Below are 18,308 nucleotides of genomic sequence, written 5' to 3'. Positions count from 1 at the left end.
TGCAAAGGGAAAAGAGGACATGCACCAGGGAGCCCACACTTCTGTGAGCAGAGTCTTCAGCTGGTCCAGGTAGCATTTTTGGGGTGTGATGGTGAGGAGGGGGCTGAGAGCAATGGAAAAGCATGGAGGTGTCCCTGAGACATGGCCTCTTTCTCTGCAGGTCCTTTGGTGGCTACTTAGGGATTCTGGGGGGTATGATCTGTGCACAAAGACCAGTCCAGAAGTCTACCTATCCCAAGACACCTCCTGTCACCCCAAACCCACAGAGAAACTGAACCTGCAACTCAGAAATCAGACCAGCCCACAGCTCAGCAGCCATGGCTGTAGGGGCGATTTGCAGGAAAAAGCACAAAATCATCTCTGAATGGGAAGAGTGTACACAGGAGACCGACACCTAGTGGTCCAGTGGAGTAATTAAGGCCGGAGGGGAGGCTGCTGTAAGGATGGCCCTCTTGGCCACCCTCTAATCGCTAGCGCCATCACCGCGAAGTCCAATCACACCCGCCTCACACTTTGCTTTCGCGTAACTCCTGCCTGCATCAGGCGCTGCCCTTCTCCGCCCCCACAACTGGTCAGTTGATTGGCGGAGACGTCCGCACAGTCCCCTCCCCTGCTAAGGCATCGTCCCCAGGGGCGCAGGACCCCTCTTCTCCACTTGCCGACTCCAACTCCTGAGCCCGGGTGAGCGAGGGCAAACCTCGAGTGGGTGGGGATTCCGGCAGCAGGTCAGCATAGGGCGGGAGGGACGGGACCCAGCTGGGTCAACCGCGGAGGCCCTAGGGAGCGCCGGGTGTCACGGCTACTGGGCGACCACTGAGACACACGCTGTGTGTGTGTTCCAAACTTTAGAGAGCCGTGGAGAGTCGCCGGCACCTAGACGGTCGCAGCCTGTGAGGTCGCTGCTTTCCCTCCTGGACCTGACACTTCAACCCCACCTCTGCTGGCCTTTCCCACCGGCCCAGGGAACGAGATCCAGCGGATCGGCTATTCCCCGGCCACTTTATTGCCTGTGGCCCGGGATGAACGCCGCAGACGGCGGCCCCACAGCCACCCAGGAGTTGGAGTCAGCGGACGTGCCCCTCTGCCCGCCGCTGCCCTGGCCCTGTCCGGCAGACGTGCGGCTCTGCGGCCACCTACGGAAGCAGAAGTCCCAGCGCCGCCGATTCTTCGTGCTGCGGGAGGACCCGCCGCGCCTCGAGTGCTACGAGAATGAGAAGAAGTTCCGCTTGGGCTGTAGCGGCGGGGCGCGGCCCCGGCGCAGCGTGAGCCTGGCGGGCGCGTGCACCATCAGTAAGCGCGCGGACGCGCGCCAGCGCCACTTGATCGTTCTCTACACGCGCGACAGCAGTCTGGGCGTCGCAGCGGCCAGCGAGGCGGAGCAACAGGTGTGGTACAATGCCATGCTCGAGGTGCGCGCCGCCGCCGCCGCCGCCGCCGCCGCGGGTGAGGCTGGAACTCGGGTTGACAAGCCCCGGGCCACCAGGAGGGTTAGGGCGGTGGGTTGCAGACCTGGTTTATCCGAAACCTGTCCCTCTCACAGGTCAACTCCCGAAAGTTCAAATATTAAACGTTTACACGTCTCCAATTCTCCGGGGACGGTGACTCCAACCTCCCGCCCAAGGAATCCCCTGTGATCAGCCCGTTGTCCTTCCAGGTCCCAGCTCCCACGAAGACCCCGGGGCCTTGATCCTCGCTCCGTTCCAGGACGTCTGGCCTGTGACGCTGCGGCCCAAGGGTCTGGGGCGAACACGAGGCCTGGGCAGCGGCGACTACCGCCTATGCCTGGGTTCCGGGTCCCTGAGCCTACTGCGGAAGCCGGGGGGCAGAGGATCCCGGGACACCCAGGCATTGTCGCCACCCGCCCTGCGCCTATCCCTGCTCAGCGTGCGCCGATGCGGCCACGCAGACTCTTTCTTCTTCCTGGAGCTTGGCCGCTCGGCGCCCACGGGTCCCGGGGAACTGTGGCTGCAGGCACCCGATTCTGTGGTGGCCCAAAGCATCCACGAGACAGTCCTGGCCGCTATGAAGAGACTCGGAGGCAGTGCCAGTGGCAGGTCTGAGCCACCGTCCAGGGATCCTCCAAAGAGCATCTCCAGACCCCCTGTCCCCCAACCTTATGAATCCCCAGCCTCTGCAGCCCAGCCAAGAGGCTTGGTTGAGAGGATGGAGCAAGCAACCCTTAAGACCTTGGCAAGGCTGGGAGTGGCAGCTTCGTACCCCAAGGAGTCCGATGGGGGTGCGGGCTACATTACTATGGGAGCCAGGAGTGACTATGAGCACATGGGGGTTAGAGAGGCAGACGGCTATGTGGTAATGGGGCCCTCAGGTCTTCCTCTCGCTGACAGCGGTACTGCCCACCAGACCCTTCCAGATTGGGGAGGCACGGAGTACATGCCCATGAAGAGCTTTCCACCAGAGCGCTTTTCCTACAAGTCCAAGGCCCAGAAGTCTGCACCAGAGCATAGCAGCATCAGGGACGGCTGGGGACCTGCAGGTGCTCGGCCCTGCTCTCTGCCGCCGTCAAAGCTGGCTGGGGAGTACGTGTGCATTAAGTATGGGACTCCAGACTTGGTAGAAAAGGACACTGCTAGGCTGGCGCCCTCCGATGGCTACCTCAATTATGTCGATCTGGACCTGGTCCCTCCTCTAGACGCTCGTGGCCACGGCCCAAGGGCCGGCCCGCACAGCTACGCGCGCATCGAGTTCTAGAACCTCTGGGAGGCGCCAGTGAGCAGACCCCCCCCCCCCCGCCCCCTGCACTGGCCAGCGGAAGAATGTGAAACTCGGCAAAGTTACCAATGTCCCCCATCCCGCTCATGCCTTCTAACACCCCCTACCGCGACTAAAAGGCCAAAGTCTTGACCTTCAATCTGAGACTTGCAGAGGCACAGGGTTGCCCCTTGGCCAGCTCTGTTCTTTTAAGGGAGAGAATTCTAGAACCTCTTCTACCTCCCCACAACCCCACACCTACCTCTTCCCCAAATTACAAACTTCTGGACTTTCTCAATTGAAACTCTGATCCTGTTTCCCTAAAGAGTTCCTAGAGAATCAGACTCAGGTGGGCTCTTAGGCCACAAATGAAGGTTCCCGTTTGGCTTGGTGTTCCTGCACACACCTGCGGCGCCTTAGTATGAACTCCTGGGGCCCTAGCTCAAGAAGAATGGAAGGATCTTAAAACACCCGGCCTCCTTCTTAGTCCACCTCTCCCAGTCAAGCACAAGCCAGCAGAGCTGACCAAGTCCTTGCTTCCTATAGGTTCATCCCCAACTCTGTACTGTGGACCACCCCCCACCTATTAAAGGTACCCTGCTGGGTAACTGTCCTAGGTTGGTGGATTTCCCTGCCCCATGGTGATGGGGCAATGAGAGACAAGAATTTGAGGGAAGGACAGTCAATGACATGGTAGAGGACGAGAGGCCACTCCTGCCTCTATTCTGCCACCTGTCACAGGGAGCTTGTTTTGCAAACCAACAGTTTTATTGTCAACAGAACCTGCCTGGTGAAGTGGGAGGCCCACTCTGCCCCAGGGGGCTATGGACAATGGGTGTCTTGGGTCTGTGGAAGTGGTGGGTCAGTGTTTCCAGAACAGCTTTGGCTACCACTGGGGCCTGGGTGGTCAGAAACAGGAACAGGGGCTGTGCAGCTGGCAGGGACTGGGGAAGCTGGCGGGGAGCTGGGTCTCGGATCCCCCTGACTCATCTGCAGCAGGCCAGTGAGGGCGATCAATTCCGGCCCACTGAGCCAAGCAGTGGAGCAGCCCTGGGATGCAGAGGGGCAGACTGAGGGGGACATTATTGGGGGCGGCAGCAGCAGCTTCAGCGAGCCCATGTTCTGAGGAGAGAGAAGAGAAATGTTTCCTCCCAGGCTCCAAAGAAAGGCTCAGTGGAGGAGGGGTGTCAGGGTGGCAGAGGACAGTCACTCTCACCTGCTGAGGGGGCTCAGACAGGTACAGGGGTACACGCTGCCCACAGGGTAGCAGAGGGTCCAAAAGAAAGACATCTTCACAGCACATCACTGGGAGCCCTGAGGAAGAGAGCCTGCTAGGGGGGCAGCAGGGGGCTCCCAACCCAGCACCAGGATGCTAGTGGAGTCTAGACTACTCCTCGGGAACGGAAAGCACTAGGGAAGTACCTGCATCCCTGGGCGACTGCTCTTCATTCTGATGCCCTGGAGTGGGGGCCAGGGGCCTGGCAGCCCTGCCTGAGACCTCATACATGGGCCAGAAGGAGGGATGACACAGTGTCCGGCCTGAGAAGGAGGCACCTGACCCACAGCTGGACCCCTGTGGAGCAGGAAAGTCACTGGAGCCTCAGTCCCTTCCCAGGACATCCTGCCACCCTGAGCCAGAGCCACACAGTCCTCCCAACTCACCCACACCAGCCAAGGTCTTGGTTTGGCCTCATAGTTGGGGTCCCAGGGTGACAGCAGGGTCATCCTTGAGGGGGCCACCTCCCAAGCCACCTGGGGGGAAAGTGGGAGGGGGGGCAACTGAAGAGATTAGAACAGGCTCAGAGTCAGGGAGCCGGTCTTGAGGGTAGAGGCAGCCAGGCCTGTGCCTACCTGGGGTTTCTGGGGACTGCTGGGTAGCCTGGCCTGGGGGTGGCGGGCCAGCTGCTGTTCTCTCCTGCTCCAGGAAAGGCCCAGGGCCTGGGGCTGCTGGCTGGGCAAGAGAAGGAGATGCTTCACTCACCGTCCCCTTTCCAAACACTTCCTTGGGCTTAGTGGCAAGGCCAAGTGTGCCTGATCCCAGGGGAGACTGAAGTTAAGGTGCTGGGCAAAGGCGGAGGGTCCCCTGTTGTTTGCCCCCCAGAGGCCCCAGCCAAGCCCCTCACCTGTCCTGTGGGGGTGTTCCTGGCTCTCCCGGAGCTTCCTCTCCAGAGCTCCAGGCCTCCCCTTGGTCACTGCCCGCCAAGGGGCCTGGTTCCTCCTGCGACTCCTCCTTGCCTGTGCCCCATGGCTGAGGCGGCCAGGGCAACATGCTGCGTCTGGGGGAGCGCGGGGCAGCGCCGCTGTGCCCCCACGTCTGCTTCCCGCGGGCCCCGCTCGGCCTCCCTCAACTTACAGCCGGGCAGTGTGCACAAGCCTAGGTCCACGGCCCACTTCCGAGGCCTCGCCACCACGCCTCACCACGACGCCTCACCCGACGCCAGCGCCGTCTCCCTACCACGTGGCGCGTGCTCCAGCTGGGCTCCACCGGCGCCCTCTGGCGGCGGGGCCCACCAGCCCGACCCCGCCCCGGGCCCCCGCATGGACGCGCTCAGGAGGGCACTTCAGGCCCCGCCTGCCCTGTGGAGAAGGGCGTCCAAGTTCCCGCCACTCCCTGACAGACACACTCACACCTGAGGGCCAACCTAGGGGGCTTCCAGCTTCTTTTTATTGCGCTCACAACATCATGTCGGGTCTTCCATCCAGACCCTCAGCTGCAGGAGGCTCCAGGGCAGAGGGGAGCCCCAGGCTCAGGGTCAGGCCGGAGGCCACCCTCACCAAGTCCTTGTTAGTGAGGTCTTCGGTTCCGGGGTCAGGTGGCCCTGCACCCCTACCTCCACCCCTAAGACCGTTCCAGCAGTGCGTGGAGGACAGCAACGATGTGGGGGAGACCCCTTCCAGGGGCTGCCTCCTCTTCCAGGATGTGGTGGGGCTGGCACAGGGACTCCTGGGGGGAGGGGCCCAGGTTAATTTCCCCCTGGTACCCCCTCCACTCAGGTTCCCTGTCCCGGGCAAGGTGTTAAGAGGTGAAGGTCAGGGACATCCTGGTAGACACTGTGTCCACAGCTTGGGGACAAATGATGCACATGAAAGCTGTCAGCAGGTAACAAAAAGGAGGTAACATACAGGACCAAGGTTCAGGGGGCAGGGGAGACCTGTCATTTCCAGAGGCAAATGCTGGAACAGGCAAGCTGGCACATGGAGCCCAAGGAGCCCCATCAGGACTGGGCCTGGCCACAGGAGGAGCAGATGCAAACACACAGGCAGCCACAGTCTGTACAGTTTATACACAGAGCCAGGGACCCAGCCTGGGCCCCACATCCGCTACAAATATAGAGTTCTCTCTACAAAATAGAGATAATTTAGACCCCCATAGCAGCCAGTGGGGGGGAGAAGAAAGGAGGGGAAGGAAGAACCAAGCTCCCGCCTCTCCGGGGGTGGGGGGTCAGAGGGCGGGGCCTGGCTGGGTGGGAAAAGGACAGGAAGGCACCATCAGCACTGAGGGTGAGGGGCAGTGAGTGAGGGGCTACAGGAGGGGGCCCAGAGGCAGGGGGCCCAGCTCTGGGGATACCAGAGTGGGGCCTCTGAGGTCAGTGTTTGTGAGGGGGGTACACTAGTGTCTTTGGTAGGGGCTGAAGGCACCACTGGTGGGGATGGGGTTGAACAGGAGTCTTATAAATAGAAATAGGGGGTGACTTCAGTCCTAGGAACCCAGGAGCCAGGTGTAGACGACACAGAGCAGCAGCATGAGGACGACGTAGAAGAAGACGAAGCCACCCAGACCAGAGGGGGGCCAGACAGGCGGGGGGGCCTTGCCCCCCACCCGCTTCACAGCCTCTAATGTGGTCCACAGCCCCTGGGTGGTGCCCTGGAGGAGATCCGAGGGCGAGCACAGGTCAGCCTGGGAAGGGAAGGTAGGGCAGATGGACAAGGACAAAGGACAGATGTCAGCAGCAGCAGCCAGCCCTTCCCACCCCTGCCCTCACATGCCAAGGCCAGAGCCATGCCAACATGCAGACATGCAGGGCTGGGAGACGTGCGGGTGGTAGCATGTGATATGCTTCCTCTAGGAGCAGACACCCCTGTGAACAGAACCCTGCCATCCATGCAATGTGACCAGCTGAGCCCAGGATGCTTCCACCCTCTACAGCAGACAATAGCCCCCATTCATACCTCAGGTACCCCCATTTTTCGACAGGCTTCTAAGAAACTCTCCACATTCTTCCGAGACTTGAGGGCACTGAGCTTTGGCTGAGGGTGGGTAAAGAAAGAAAAGAGAGTAAGGGAGAGGCCACAGAAGTCCCTGACCCATTCCCTATTTCCTCCCTGCACCCCAACTGACCACAGCAGGTGAGGGTACATGAATGAAGGGCACGGAGCGAGGCCGTAGCTGATTGGCCAACTGACAGAGGATGACCCCATTGGCCAGAGCCTCGCCCAGGTCCTCAGGCAAGGGCTGCTGCAGCCGTGACTCAAGGACCTGGGAGTAAGGGAGAGAGAGGCAGATGGGGTCAGTCAATAGGGAATGCACAAGTTCCCCTCTTCTACCTCACAGGAGGGCCAGGGTGAGAAAGGGTGTTGAGGATGGGAAGAAGCTGGAGGAGGCACCATGCTGAGCCCAGGCCCAGTCCCTGAAGGTTCTACCTTTGCTTACCTGGCGCACTTGAGACATTAATTCCTTCTCATCTGGAACCTGGGGTGCTGGCCGAGGTCTCAAAACAGAGTCCGGGGAGGACGGGCCTAAGAAGAAGAGGAAGGCATGGGCTGTCTCCACTACACACCATTGACTTTGCAGCCAGCTGTCAGTGTCCGGCACCCACACTTCTTGTCTCTCTGCTTGTGGGATTTTCAACACAAAGGGACAACAGACCCAGAAAGCTTATAGACCAGTGTGTGGCACTAGTCTCATGGTCAGGGCTTGCTGAAGGTAGGCAGTACTGGGGAGAACGGGGAGACCCACCTGAACCACTCTGAGAGGAGGAACGGAAGAGGAAACTGTTTGGTCTCTGAATGGAGCCCAGTGGCCGGGGAATAGGTGCTGTCGCTAGGGACCAAAGTCAGGGAGAAGGACAGGTGAAAAAGACATCCCCTCAGTGTCCCATTCTTCCCTCACAACACCAGGTCCCAATCACCCCCATCTCTTCCCAAAGTCTCTGTCCTACCTGGTCCAGTCATAGGCAGGGATTCCTGGGGGGGAGGGGCAGGCACGGGGATTCCCTGCCCCCCTGAAGTTCCCGGTTGTGGTTGTATGGTATTAGACTTAGGCAGCCCACTGAGAGACAGAAAGGGAATTAAAGGGGAGGATCAAGGAAAAGGTTTGTGGGCAGAGGTCACAGGGACGAAACCTACTTGTAGGTAGCCTGAGTGGATGAGGCAGCAGCACCTCCCCCAGCAGCCCTGATCCCCAGCTTCAGGAAACTGGAAGAAGGAAGAGGGGGGAGTCAGCTGTGCCAGGCACCCCACGGACCTGAGGGGCAGAGCAGCTCGGGAGGTGCCTGTGTCCACCCAGTCCCAGACCCACTGTCCAGCAATAGCTCCAGTCTGTCCTAAACCCACACCTGTCCTTCTTGGGGGCCCCCCACCCCCCACTCTGCTGTTGCTGCTGCTGCTGCCGCCGTTCACGCTCCTGCCACAACTGCAAAGTGTCAGGGCGCCGCCGTTCCTCCCCTGCCGGTTCCTCCCGCCTAAGAATGAAGACAAAGCAAGAAAGAAATACTGGCAGTCAGGGAAAGGGGAGGGGCCCAGGGACTACAATATAGGGCAATGTGGGCTAGGAGCTGGGCTACCTGCTGCTCAGTGCCCTCTCCCCGTCCCCTGCCGCAGGGCTTAATTCAGGTGGCCGCTGTTCCTGAAGAGAGAACACCATAAAGCTGAAGGAATCCCTGGTCCCCAGAGTCTGCACCACCTCCCTCCCTCCAGCTCCCCTCCTGGAGGAGGGGAATGGCTGGTCCTCACCTCAGCAGCACCTCGCTCTTCATCTTCTCCAGGGACATGGCTGTCAATGAAGTCAACCTGCTCTGGGTCTCCATCAGCTGGAGGGGAAGAAAACATCAGTCAGCAAGCAGATGGGGGCCTTTGGGCCCTCATCCTCCCTGTGCCTCCCTGGCCCCACTCCACTACTCACCAGAGCCATCTTCTCTCCGTTCTTTGGGGGCCCGAGGTTCCCGGGCCAGCTCTGAGATCCGGAATGACAGCTCTGAAAATTCATCTGTTGACTGTAAAGGCAGAAGCACATATGGGAGGTGGGCTCTCTGCAGTGCTGGGGATTCACAGGGGGTCTTGTGAGGGACTGAGAGTAGGGTCTGGAATGGTGGGCAGAGAGAAGGAAGAGCTCTAGCCACTGCCTGTCACTCTGAGAGCCAGAGGTACAAAGCAAAATGCCCTCCAGTGCAGAGGTTCTCTCCTAGGGCTGCCACCACCAATCACCCTTGGAAAAGAGCCTTACCTCATTACCAGACCACCTCTTGCTGCCGCTGTCGACGCTGTGGAAGCCTGAGTCCAGCCCACCATCGTACCGCCGTCCCGGGAATAAATCCTCAGCAGGGCTGGGGCCAGCCAGGGAGACCTGGTCAGCCCCATGCTGACAGCACCCACATCCTCCTACAGGAAATGAGGGGGTCTCTGGGGCCAGGAGGGGGCATGAAAATGCAAAGGCTTCCTTCCTTCCCACTGGGACTTACCAGGGACTAAAACTTGGGGGGCGGGAAGGGACCAGGTCCCCCAGGACAGCCCCACGACGCGCAGCCTCTGTTGATAAGTACTTAAAGATGTGAAGCTTCCCCTTCAGGCAGATCTGCGTGAGGAGGCGCAGGAAGGAGAGTGAGGGGGAAAAGCAGCTTTCCAGATCTGGCTACCAAAAGGTACCACAGTAACGGCCCCACTCCTGCCTAACTTCATCCCTGTCCCCAGGGTCCACCCAGCACCTCACCTGAGCAGGCGGGCATTGCAGGGGGTTGCTGTCCAACAGAATGACCTGCAGGTGCCTGAGGCGGCAGAAGGAGACCGGGATGTGGGAGACACGGTTACAGGAGAAATCCAGGCGGACCAGAGGAAGGTCCCCTAGCTCTGGGGGTGGGTGAGGGAAGAGTCAGGAGCAGACCCGAGCCTGGGACCTTGTGCTCCCTTCCTCATCCTCTGTTCTGGTGGGTTGGTCACCCCTGACTCCATCACAGCCTCTGCCCTAGCTGGCTCAGGTCAGTACCCAGAAGCAATTTTCCTGGTCCTCTTCTTATTCACATTTGGTCCCTACAAGGCCTATCTAGACTTGAGTTCCCGCCCAGCCCTCACCTGTCTATCAATACTGCAATGATCCCTCATTCTCAAGTGATCAGCATAAGACATGAGTCAAACAGTGATACCCACTGCTCAAAATCTTCCTGTGCCATGCAGTCAGGAATACTGAGGCGGCCTGAGCTCTGCCCTCCCCAAGAGCACCCACTGGCTGCAGCCTCAGCTCCCTGTGCTAGCCAGGACCTGCACCTTGGGCAAGGCTCAGTCTGTCCACAGAGAGGGTGACTTTTGTTATTTCTCAAAAATGCAGAGTCTGGATTTGTGGCAGCCCTAGACACAGAATACAAAAGCACAGCCTCTATCCCAGCGTGACCAAGGCTTTCATGATCCCTCTGCACTCCCATTTCCCACCTTGCTGCCCGCCCATCTGGATTCTTAGTTTCTGGGCCTTTCCACATCCTCTGCACTCAGCTGGAAATAACATGCAACTTCATCTTCCAAGTCTATGTATCTTTCAAGGTTCACCTTAAGGGTCCATGAATCTTTCTAGACACCTCAGGGTCATGGAATTCATTGCTCTTTCTGTGTGTTCCCAAGGCATTTTGCTTGGATCTCTTTTTATGGCCCAGGGAAAGTCCTGAACAAATGTTTATTTGTACACCTATTGCTATGGGTTGAATGTGTCCCCTAAATTTCATGAGTTGGAAACTAATCTCCAAATTCATATGTAATGGTGTTTGGAGGTAGAACCTGCGGGAGGTGACTAGGTCATGGGAGCTCTGTCCTCATGAATGGACTAATCCATTGATGGATTAATGGATTAATGGGTTATTGAGGGAGTGGTTTTGTTATAAAAGCACGCTCTCTCTGGCTTGCTTGCTGTCTTGCCACGTGATGCAGCACAAGGGCCTTGCCAGTTGCTGAGCAGATGCTGGTGCTCTGCTCTTGGACTTCCAAACCTCCAGAACCATGGGCCAAAAACTGTTATTCTTTTTTTTAAGGGCAGAGTGGGTACTGGAGATTGAACATAGGGGTGCTTTTACCACTGAGCTGCATCCCCAGTCCTTTTTATTTTTTTGATAGAGAGTCTCATCAAGTTACTGAGGGTCTCACTAAATTACTGAGGCTGAGTTCTAACTTGTGATCCTCCTGCCTCAGCCTCCCAAGTTACTGGGATTATAGTCATGCAACAATGCACCTGTCTAAAATGCTGTTCTTCACAAATTACTTGGTTTCAGATATTTTGCTACAGAAACAGAATATGGTTCAAGATGCCTACTGACTTATAAGAAAGAGAGAAGGTATAGGAAAGGGTGGGGAAGGCAAAGAAAATGAATAATCATCTGAACTCTTGTTCTTCAAAACCAAGTCATACCCTTCCTGCCTTGGCCTGGCTTGCCCTTCTAACTGCAACCACTTCCCTGCTGGAGGATGCTCCTTCCCATTTCCAACCCTTGCACATCGTGGTTCCTCTGCATGGATAAAGGATGGAGAATTCTCCTTCCAAGGTCAGTTTATGCTATGCCAGAGCCTCTGGGGAGAAGTCCTCCTCAGGTTTCCCAAGCAGAGCCCTGCCACCCCTCTAGCTCCCAGGGCTCAGCATCCTGCTCTAATGGTTCTCTATGAATTTCCCCATTAAACCATTAAGCCCTTGATTGTTGGCCCAGATCTTAATCACATCACCCACATCTATTTGGCTCTCACATCTACCTGCCTTTTATGTAAAATGCAGGAAGCATGCACACACACACACACAAAAAACAGTGCTGCCAAAAAAAAGAAGGTGTGCCTTCTCCCAAGCAGAGGCTATCAAATGTTGGTATGTCACAATTAGCTGGCTAGAATGGGGCCGCTTAGCATGACTTCTGATTCAGAGCCCTGGGGAGGAAGCGCAGAGCAAGGTAGGGTTAATGGTGATACTGGGTGACTGTGAAGGCCCCTTCTAACCTTGAGATTTTACGTGGAGCTAACCCACTCACTTACTCCCCTTTCTGTGCCTGTTCCCGTATTTGTAAAACAGAGATTGTAATCCATGCTTTACCAGCCTCAGAGGGTTGCTTGAACATAGCAAATAAAACCATTTACAGTTTGCTTTAAATACTGTAAAACCCAGTACAACTAAGACATGATTCTTCTTTAAACATTTCTTTCCTGTGACTTCTTCAAAGTAGATGCATTATTTCAGACTGAATGCTTGTTTCCCCCAAATTCATATGTTGAAATTGTAATCATCAAACAAATGGTGTGGGTCACTTGGGTGGCAATGGAGGTCATGAGGGTAGAGCCCTCAAGAATGGATTAGTGCTCTTATAAAAGAGACCTCAGACAGTTCTCCTTCCTGCTTTCCACAATTAAAAGTTGGCAGTCCCAGAAAACTTGGCAATAAGAAGAGGGCTCTCACCAGAACCTGACCACATGGGTACCCTGATCTTGGTCTCCTAGCTTCCAAACTGAGAAATAAGTTTCTGTTGTTTATAAGCCACCCAGCCTATGGTATCTTTGTTGCAGCAGCCTGAGATGACGAACACACACACATGCATGCCCCTCATCCAATTCTTCATTTTCCTTACCATCAGGCAGGGTGCTGAGCTGATTCCTTCGAACATTGAGATCCCGCAGGGAACGAAGGCTACACAGCTCCACAGGAAGGGATTGCAGCTCATTGCTGCTTACATCCTGAAATCAAGAAAGTAGCTGGAAAGGGGCCATCAGACTAGGATCATCAGAAACTGTCCTCTTGTCTTTCCTTGCTACTGGCCTTTAGTCCAAGCCTTTCCTCAAAGATACTTCCTGCTTTCCCCAGATTCTCCCCCAAAGATCTCTAGTGCCTGGCTCTACAGTCCCTCTTCTAGCCTTGTTTCCCATCCTCACAAGCTGTCGCAGGCTTCCCAAGGTGCCAATGTCGGGAGGCAGGGCTCCCAGCTTGTTGTTGCTGACAATAAGCACTCGCAAGGGCAGCTGGCAGATGTATGGTGGCAGTGATGACAGCTGGTTTCGACTGTGAAGGGAGAAAAGAAGCAGGCTCACTCCCCAGTCACAGCATCCCAGCACTGCCCACTTTTCAGGGACAGGAAGGGTCATTCAGGGTACTAAGAGCACTGGTTCTTTAAGCCAATAAAGACCAGCTGCCTCCCTACCTGAGGTTGAGGTAGGTAAGGGCTGTGAGATTCCCCAAGGCTGGGTTCAGGCATCTCAGGCAATTGTGGTAGAGGCTCAGGCCCTCCAGAGACACCAGCTGGCATGCTGCCTCAGGCACCTCGGGAAACCGGTTCCGGGACAGGTCTGGGGAAATCAAGTATCAGGGGAGAGCTGGGGAAAGGCCAGTCCTGCACAGGGGTACTTTGAATGTCCTCTGAATCAGACATACTGCTCTCCATCCCCAGAAGACCTAAAGAATCAAGCCCATAAACCTGGGCTTCTGGAGAGACAACAAAGCCTTCTGCCAACTGGAGTACACACCAAGCATGACCAGAAAGGCAAATGGAAGGCAAAGACCTTAAGGTCACCAGGCTGGAGAAGCCCAGATTTGGGGCAGGATAGAGATACACCATGAATGCCATCTTCCAATCTCCAGATGAAGAGCTCTCCTGGAAGGGTGGCTGGATTTTGTAACTCTTACAGTCCCTTATGTTCTGAGATGCCAGGAGAGATAGAAGGCAAAAGGTCACAGGAGAGGATTATGGTCCCAAGAAAACAGTAAGATGGGAGCTAAGGCATGGTAGAGCATGTGGCTAGCATACACAAGGCCTTGGGTTCAAGTCCCAGCACCAAAAAAGTAAAGAAAGAAAGAAGTAAAGAAACAGTAAAGTGACAGGCTGGAAAGCTCAGAGAGAGAATATGAAAAATACCTGGGGACTACTAGCAGAGTCTCCTTCAACCTCAATCTGTTTTCAACACACGAAGAACCAGGGGTCACTATATTCTGGTTTTAGAGATTAAGAAAGGCCCCTAGCACTGGATACAAGTTTTTGTTTGTTTGTTTTTCACTAGCCCCAGAATCAAAGGACTATGAAGTTCCATACTCCCAAGGACAGAGAGGCAAAAGGAGAAGGCTGAGATGAACAGAGAGCCAGTGTCCTCAGGTCCTTCCCCCCTAGGCTCCCCTGCCCCAGGGTTGGCCTCCTTTTCACCCTCTTCTAGGCCACTGGCCTTCCTCTACTTCCCCTCTGACTGACCCAGCCCTCAAGAGTTCGGGCTCCTTTGTATGTTATCTCAAGCATGTCAAGGAGTACAGGGACAGAGAGGGAAGAGGAGGTGAGAGGAGGGAAGGGGCTGTTACCCACTCTATCTCAAGCAGTGTCTTGCCATGGCAGTGCCAGGAGGCAGGACTGGAGATGCCCTTCAGACTGGAGACACTGGCTGCATAGACCTATATAAGTCAGTGTCTGTTTGCTCAGCCCAGTCTCCACTGGGAGGGGCCCAGGCCTGCTGGGGAAGTCCCAGGCAACAGAACTTCTTTGAGGGCCCTCTGGTGGTGTGAGGGGGACCAGGGACGGAGCAAAAGCAGAGGGGGTATGGAGAAGCTAGGACATATTCCCCAAGGAAATGAGTCTTGTGACAGGAAATCAAGTGGAAATTATCCATCAGGTTGTTTCTGGTAGGCTCTGTTTGCTAGGGTGAGGACAGTCTGATGTCCCAAGAATCACTCCCTCTCCTGCTCTACTCCAGCCCCGGTGCACAGACAGAAGACCTAGCACTAGAGAAGATGGTTCCGGAGAGGGTGGGAGGACAGCATCTGTTTCTCCAACCGCACTCAACACCTGCCTGCTTCCTCTGTGTCTACAAATGTATTTTGTGTGTGTGCATGTGGATGAAGGGGGGTGGAGACCAAGTTCTGATGGGGTAAGCTAGGAACGGAAGGGAGCCCAGGCTGGAGGAGGCAGGGCCCAGGGGGCACAGGATGTGGTCTATGAGAGAATGAGCGACACTTCTCCTTTGCTAGAACAGCCCTTCCTCCCCCACCTTAGGACTATTTGGCCCAGGGAACAGTCCATGGGGTTTCAGGGACCTAAGCATAGGAAACATTCAGGGAAGATGAACAGCAGGAGAGAGTTCAGAATGACTTGGCAGCAGACTGCTGAAGCAGTTTGTCTGAGTTAGAGAGCAAGGAGATGTGGAGGGCAGGGTAAGGGCAACTCTGTGTTTTTATCACTTCCCCTTTCCACACCAGGCTAGGAGCACTCCATTTGGGGAAAGGGGACAGAAGAGAGAGATCTGGATGAGCTGGAACCTACCTGGTCTAGAACCGAGTCCTGAAAGGACCGAGAAGGGCAAACAGGGGTTCTAAGGAAGCTGGGATTTTCCCGCTTCACTACACAAGGAGCCCTGGCTGCACCCTGAGCCGGAATGCTGGGGGAGGAAGCTGAGAGGGGGCAGGAGTTGGGAGGGGCCCTGGAGTTCTTGGTAGTTTTCCCCAAGAGTCCACTCACTGAGACAGAGCCCTATGAAAGTACAGAATAACATTTGGTCTTTGTCAAAAAACAAGCAATGGGGAGGGGAAAGGGAACAGACGGCAAGTGTCACACAGCTGCTGAGGTCAATCTGGAGCTTGAGGGTTGAAGGGAGGCCTGGGAAGGATAGAAATGGCTTGTAGGGCTCACCCATTTCCTGAACTCACAGCATAGTGAACAAGAAAAGCAAAGAGGTTTAAACTGGTTCTCCCCAAAACAGTAGAGGGGGTATGTGGTTGGACCAGCCTGAGTGTTTACAGGTGGTCAGTCACCTGCTTGAAGAAAAATGCACTCTTTCATCCAGCCCCTGAGCCCTGGCCTTGAAGATAAGAAGAAGTGGAGGAGGTTCCTCACACCCCAGCCTAGGCTAGGGTGGAGCTGGGGAATGCAATCCTCCTCTCTGCTGATCCCCACCCCTAGCTGCCAGCCCAAGGTCATAGGTTGCCTCCTGAGCAGCTGAGGCCTGACTCACCTGTCAAAGTAGAACCCCCCACCAGCCACCTTCAACAGACACTAGGATGCAGACAGCATGATTAGAGGGATTCTGAGGGCGGAATGTGAAAGAGGAGTCTCCAGGGGCCCAGCACTCCCGGCTAGGAGATATATTTCCTTTTGGCAACTGCCTCAAGTCCTTCGCGGAGGAAAAGCAGAAATTGAAAAGGGAATTCTAGGATCCCTATGAGGTCACAGGCTCCAAAGTGACTTCATAGACACAGGAAAGAGAGTGAGTCTCAAATAAGGGGTTCAGGGATAATGAGCGGAAGAGCATAGGGAGAAGTTAAGGGAGGCAGATTTGCTTCTTTCCCATAGGCTGGCTGGGTAAAGAGTAGAGAGGGTCTGGGACTTTAGGGGGCGGGACTACGGCAAAGTAAGCAAAAACATCCCGTTGTTAGAAGCGATCCATGGGAAACGGGTGCCCGGGGCTGCTCAGATCTCGGTGGAAGAGGGGAAGGAGTTGGAGACAACGAGAAGGGAGAGAAAGGTGTAGTTAGAAAAGCCTAATGGGGGCTGCTTTATGGAACTAAGGTTGAAGAGGTCATGCAAATGAGCCAACCAGGTGAGGGGCGGGACCACTCTACAGGTGCGCAATATGCAAATAAGAGGGGAAGTGTCTCATAATGCTCGGCCAGAGACTCTGGGTGTTCTGTGTAAACTAGAAGTGCGCTCATTGTCCAGTGGTTCTTACAGCAGGGAGGGGGTGGTCGCAGTCTTATGCCAATCAGGAGGGGCGTGCACCCCCACCGCCAGGTGAAGGGGCGGGTCAAACTCGCAAGCGGGGAGGGGGAACAAGAGGGGGCGGGGCTATGCAAATGAGGGTCGCAGTTATCCCCTGGGCCGGGCGCACTCACCAGCCTGGGTGATGTCTGACAGGTCGTAGCTGCGGGCCGCGCCCCGGGGGAAGTGCTTCAAGCGCCGATTAGACAAGTTAAGGGTCCCGGTGGCCACGGCCTCCTCTAGGGCCCGCTCTGCGCTGCGGCTCCCGGGCAGACCCGGAGACCCTGGCACGGGGATCGTGGCTGCCGACTCCTCACCCCCGGCGGCGAGAGGGGCCGCTACAGCCGCCGCCATCCGCTCCCGGCGGCTCCCGCTGCCTGACTGACGGGACCGGCCGTCCCTCCTTCCCCCTCCCCCTCCTTAGAGCCGCCGTAGTCGCCTCAAGGGGGAGGAAACAGGGTCAGGGACTCGGCGGACCAATCGTGGTCCGAAGAAGCGTCGGAGGCCGCTAATCAGAACCCGCCCGGGGGGTGGAGCCTCCAGCGCAGGAGCCGGGAGAGGGGAGGGAGGGGGAGAGAATGGAGCGCTCGCCAACGGCCGACGCTCCGGGCCGGCCCACCCCGCGCAGCCGCATCCAATCACAATGCTCAGAACTGGAGATGGAGCCAATCAGGTCCTACCAGGAGGCGGGGACACCGGTGCTCTACTAAGAGAGATAGAGACTGAGAGACCACAAGCCGGAGGCACGTGGGCCTCTTCTAACGAAGGCCAATCGCAAGCAGATACAGGCGAGTGACTGTCAAGAAGGCCAATTAGCGCCTCCGGAGGGAACCTGGCCCGGCCTCTTCTCTGAGGGACGGCTCTACCTACCAATAGCATGGGCGAGAAGGCGGTCCCTTCGCTAAGGAGGAGGCGGGTGAGCTAGAACTTTGAGACTGAGGTAAAGAAAGTGAGCGCCGCGCGCTGGGCCGGATGGGACCGCGGTGCAGGGGCTGGATAGTGTATACAAGTTGGACATGTTAGGAAGCTAGCTGGCGTCGAGGGCGTGAGAGAGGCCGGTGAGAACCCGAGGCCAGCTCACAGGCGTTGTTCTCAGCTGTAGAGGCCCCAGGGCTATTTCCGCCTGAGGAGTCTGAAGACTGACTCCCCTCATCCCTGGAGAGAGGGCTGCGGCTTCCCTGAGCCTATAGACCCCCAGCTCACGGAGGGGGAATGTCCTGGCCTGCGAGCTTCACCAAAGAAGCTTCCCTGGGCAGGAATGGTGACCACCCGTCCTAAGGATTTTAGAGGCTAGAAAGGACCTCTTGGTGTAGAACAAGACCTTCGTTTTACGGATGAGGAAACTGAGGCAGAGAGAAGTTGATGAGTTAGCAAGAGCAAACAGCAGGACCCTGACTGCTGGCACCCAAAACCAGGTCTCAGTCCTCTACGTGGGGTCCTTCCTCACTTCCTCTTTGTTTAGAGTGGACAGTGTCTGCTCGAAAATCTCTTGTTTACTTCTCAGAATGATATGAAGAAAGGGAACCAAATGCAAAAGGCAGCAGAAAGTGCTTGTTCTGTCCCCTTAAAAGTCATACCACCCTTTGCAGCCCCATAAGACCCTCATAGAGTCCACTTCGTATGCTGCTGGTTGCCTGACCACCAATAACTGAAGTTGCTTTCTCCTAAGTCACATCTCAGATGTTGATAGGCCTAAACGTTTATTAA

The 18,308-nt window shown here is 56.3% G+C and overlaps 3 protein-coding genes across 6 annotated transcripts; 1 reads left to right on the top strand and 2 right to left on the bottom strand.

Moving 5' to 3' along the window:
• Nucleotides 1-668: 668 nt before the first annotated feature.
• LOC143638234 (insulin receptor substrate 2-B-like) lies at nucleotides 669-3,322 on the top strand. The gene is made up of 2 exons (XM_077105943.1): nucleotides 669-1,443; nucleotides 1,655-3,322. The coding sequence occupies exons 1-2, from the start codon at nucleotides 1,020-1,022 to the stop codon at nucleotides 2,707-2,709; spliced, it is 1,479 nt and encodes a 492-aa protein (XP_076962058.1). The 5' UTR covers nucleotides 669-1,019; the 3' UTR covers nucleotides 2,710-3,322.
• Nucleotides 3,323-3,500: 178 nt separating this feature from the next.
• On the bottom strand, nucleotides 3,501-5,277 carry Sap25 (Sin3A associated protein 25). 2 transcript variants are annotated; one of them, XM_077106096.1, is made up of 6 exons: nucleotides 4,833-5,277; nucleotides 4,561-4,660; nucleotides 4,372-4,461; nucleotides 4,132-4,282; nucleotides 3,926-4,023; nucleotides 3,501-3,831 (listed from the first exon to the last, which is right to left on the bottom strand). In XM_077106096.1, exons 1-6 carry the CDS (start codon nucleotides 4,976-4,978, stop codon nucleotides 3,532-3,534), a joined length of 885 nt encoding a protein of 294 aa, XP_076962211.1. In that variant the 5' UTR covers nucleotides 4,979-5,277; the 3' UTR covers nucleotides 3,501-3,531. The 2 variants fall into 2 exon arrangements, with proteins under 2 accessions (XP_076962211.1, XP_076962212.1); XM_077106097.1 differs by lacking the exon at nucleotides 4,372-4,461.
• A 75-nt stretch (nucleotides 5,278-5,352) lies between these two features.
• Nucleotides 5,353-17,005, bottom strand: Lrch4 (leucine rich repeats and calponin homology domain containing 4). 3 transcript variants are annotated; one of them, XM_077106092.1, is made up of 18 exons: nucleotides 16,736-17,005; nucleotides 13,074-13,218; nucleotides 12,808-12,934; nucleotides 12,507-12,612; nucleotides 9,635-9,771; nucleotides 9,387-9,499; nucleotides 9,152-9,251; nucleotides 8,831-8,921; nucleotides 8,662-8,738; nucleotides 8,493-8,554; nucleotides 8,265-8,390; nucleotides 8,056-8,124; nucleotides 7,869-7,978; nucleotides 7,667-7,750; nucleotides 7,361-7,446; nucleotides 7,049-7,186; nucleotides 6,880-6,957; nucleotides 5,353-5,653 (listed from the first exon to the last, which is right to left on the bottom strand). In XM_077106092.1, exons 1-18 carry the CDS (start codon nucleotides 16,953-16,955, stop codon nucleotides 5,549-5,551), a joined length of 1,974 nt encoding a protein of 657 aa, XP_076962207.1. In that variant the 5' UTR covers nucleotides 16,956-17,005; the 3' UTR covers nucleotides 5,353-5,548. The 3 variants fall into 3 exon arrangements, with proteins under 3 accessions (XP_076962207.1, XP_076962206.1, XP_076962208.1); XM_077106091.1 differs by lacking the exon at nucleotides 5,353-5,653 and adding an exon at nucleotides 5,975-6,607; XM_077106093.1 differs by lacking the exons at nucleotides 5,353-5,653; nucleotides 8,265-8,390 and adding an exon at nucleotides 5,975-6,607.
• Between the last annotated feature and the right edge of the window lie 1,303 nt (nucleotides 17,006-18,308).

The sequence above is a fragment of the Callospermophilus lateralis genome, chromosome 19 (assembly GCF_048772815.1).
Source record: "Callospermophilus lateralis isolate mCalLat2 chromosome 19, mCalLat2.hap1, whole genome shotgun sequence".
In the NCBI taxonomy this organism is placed as follows: Eukaryota; Metazoa; Chordata; class Mammalia; order Rodentia; family Sciuridae; genus Callospermophilus; species Callospermophilus lateralis.
Note: the sequence above shows the minus strand (reverse complement) of the source record. Positions and strands in the feature narration are given on the sequence as shown.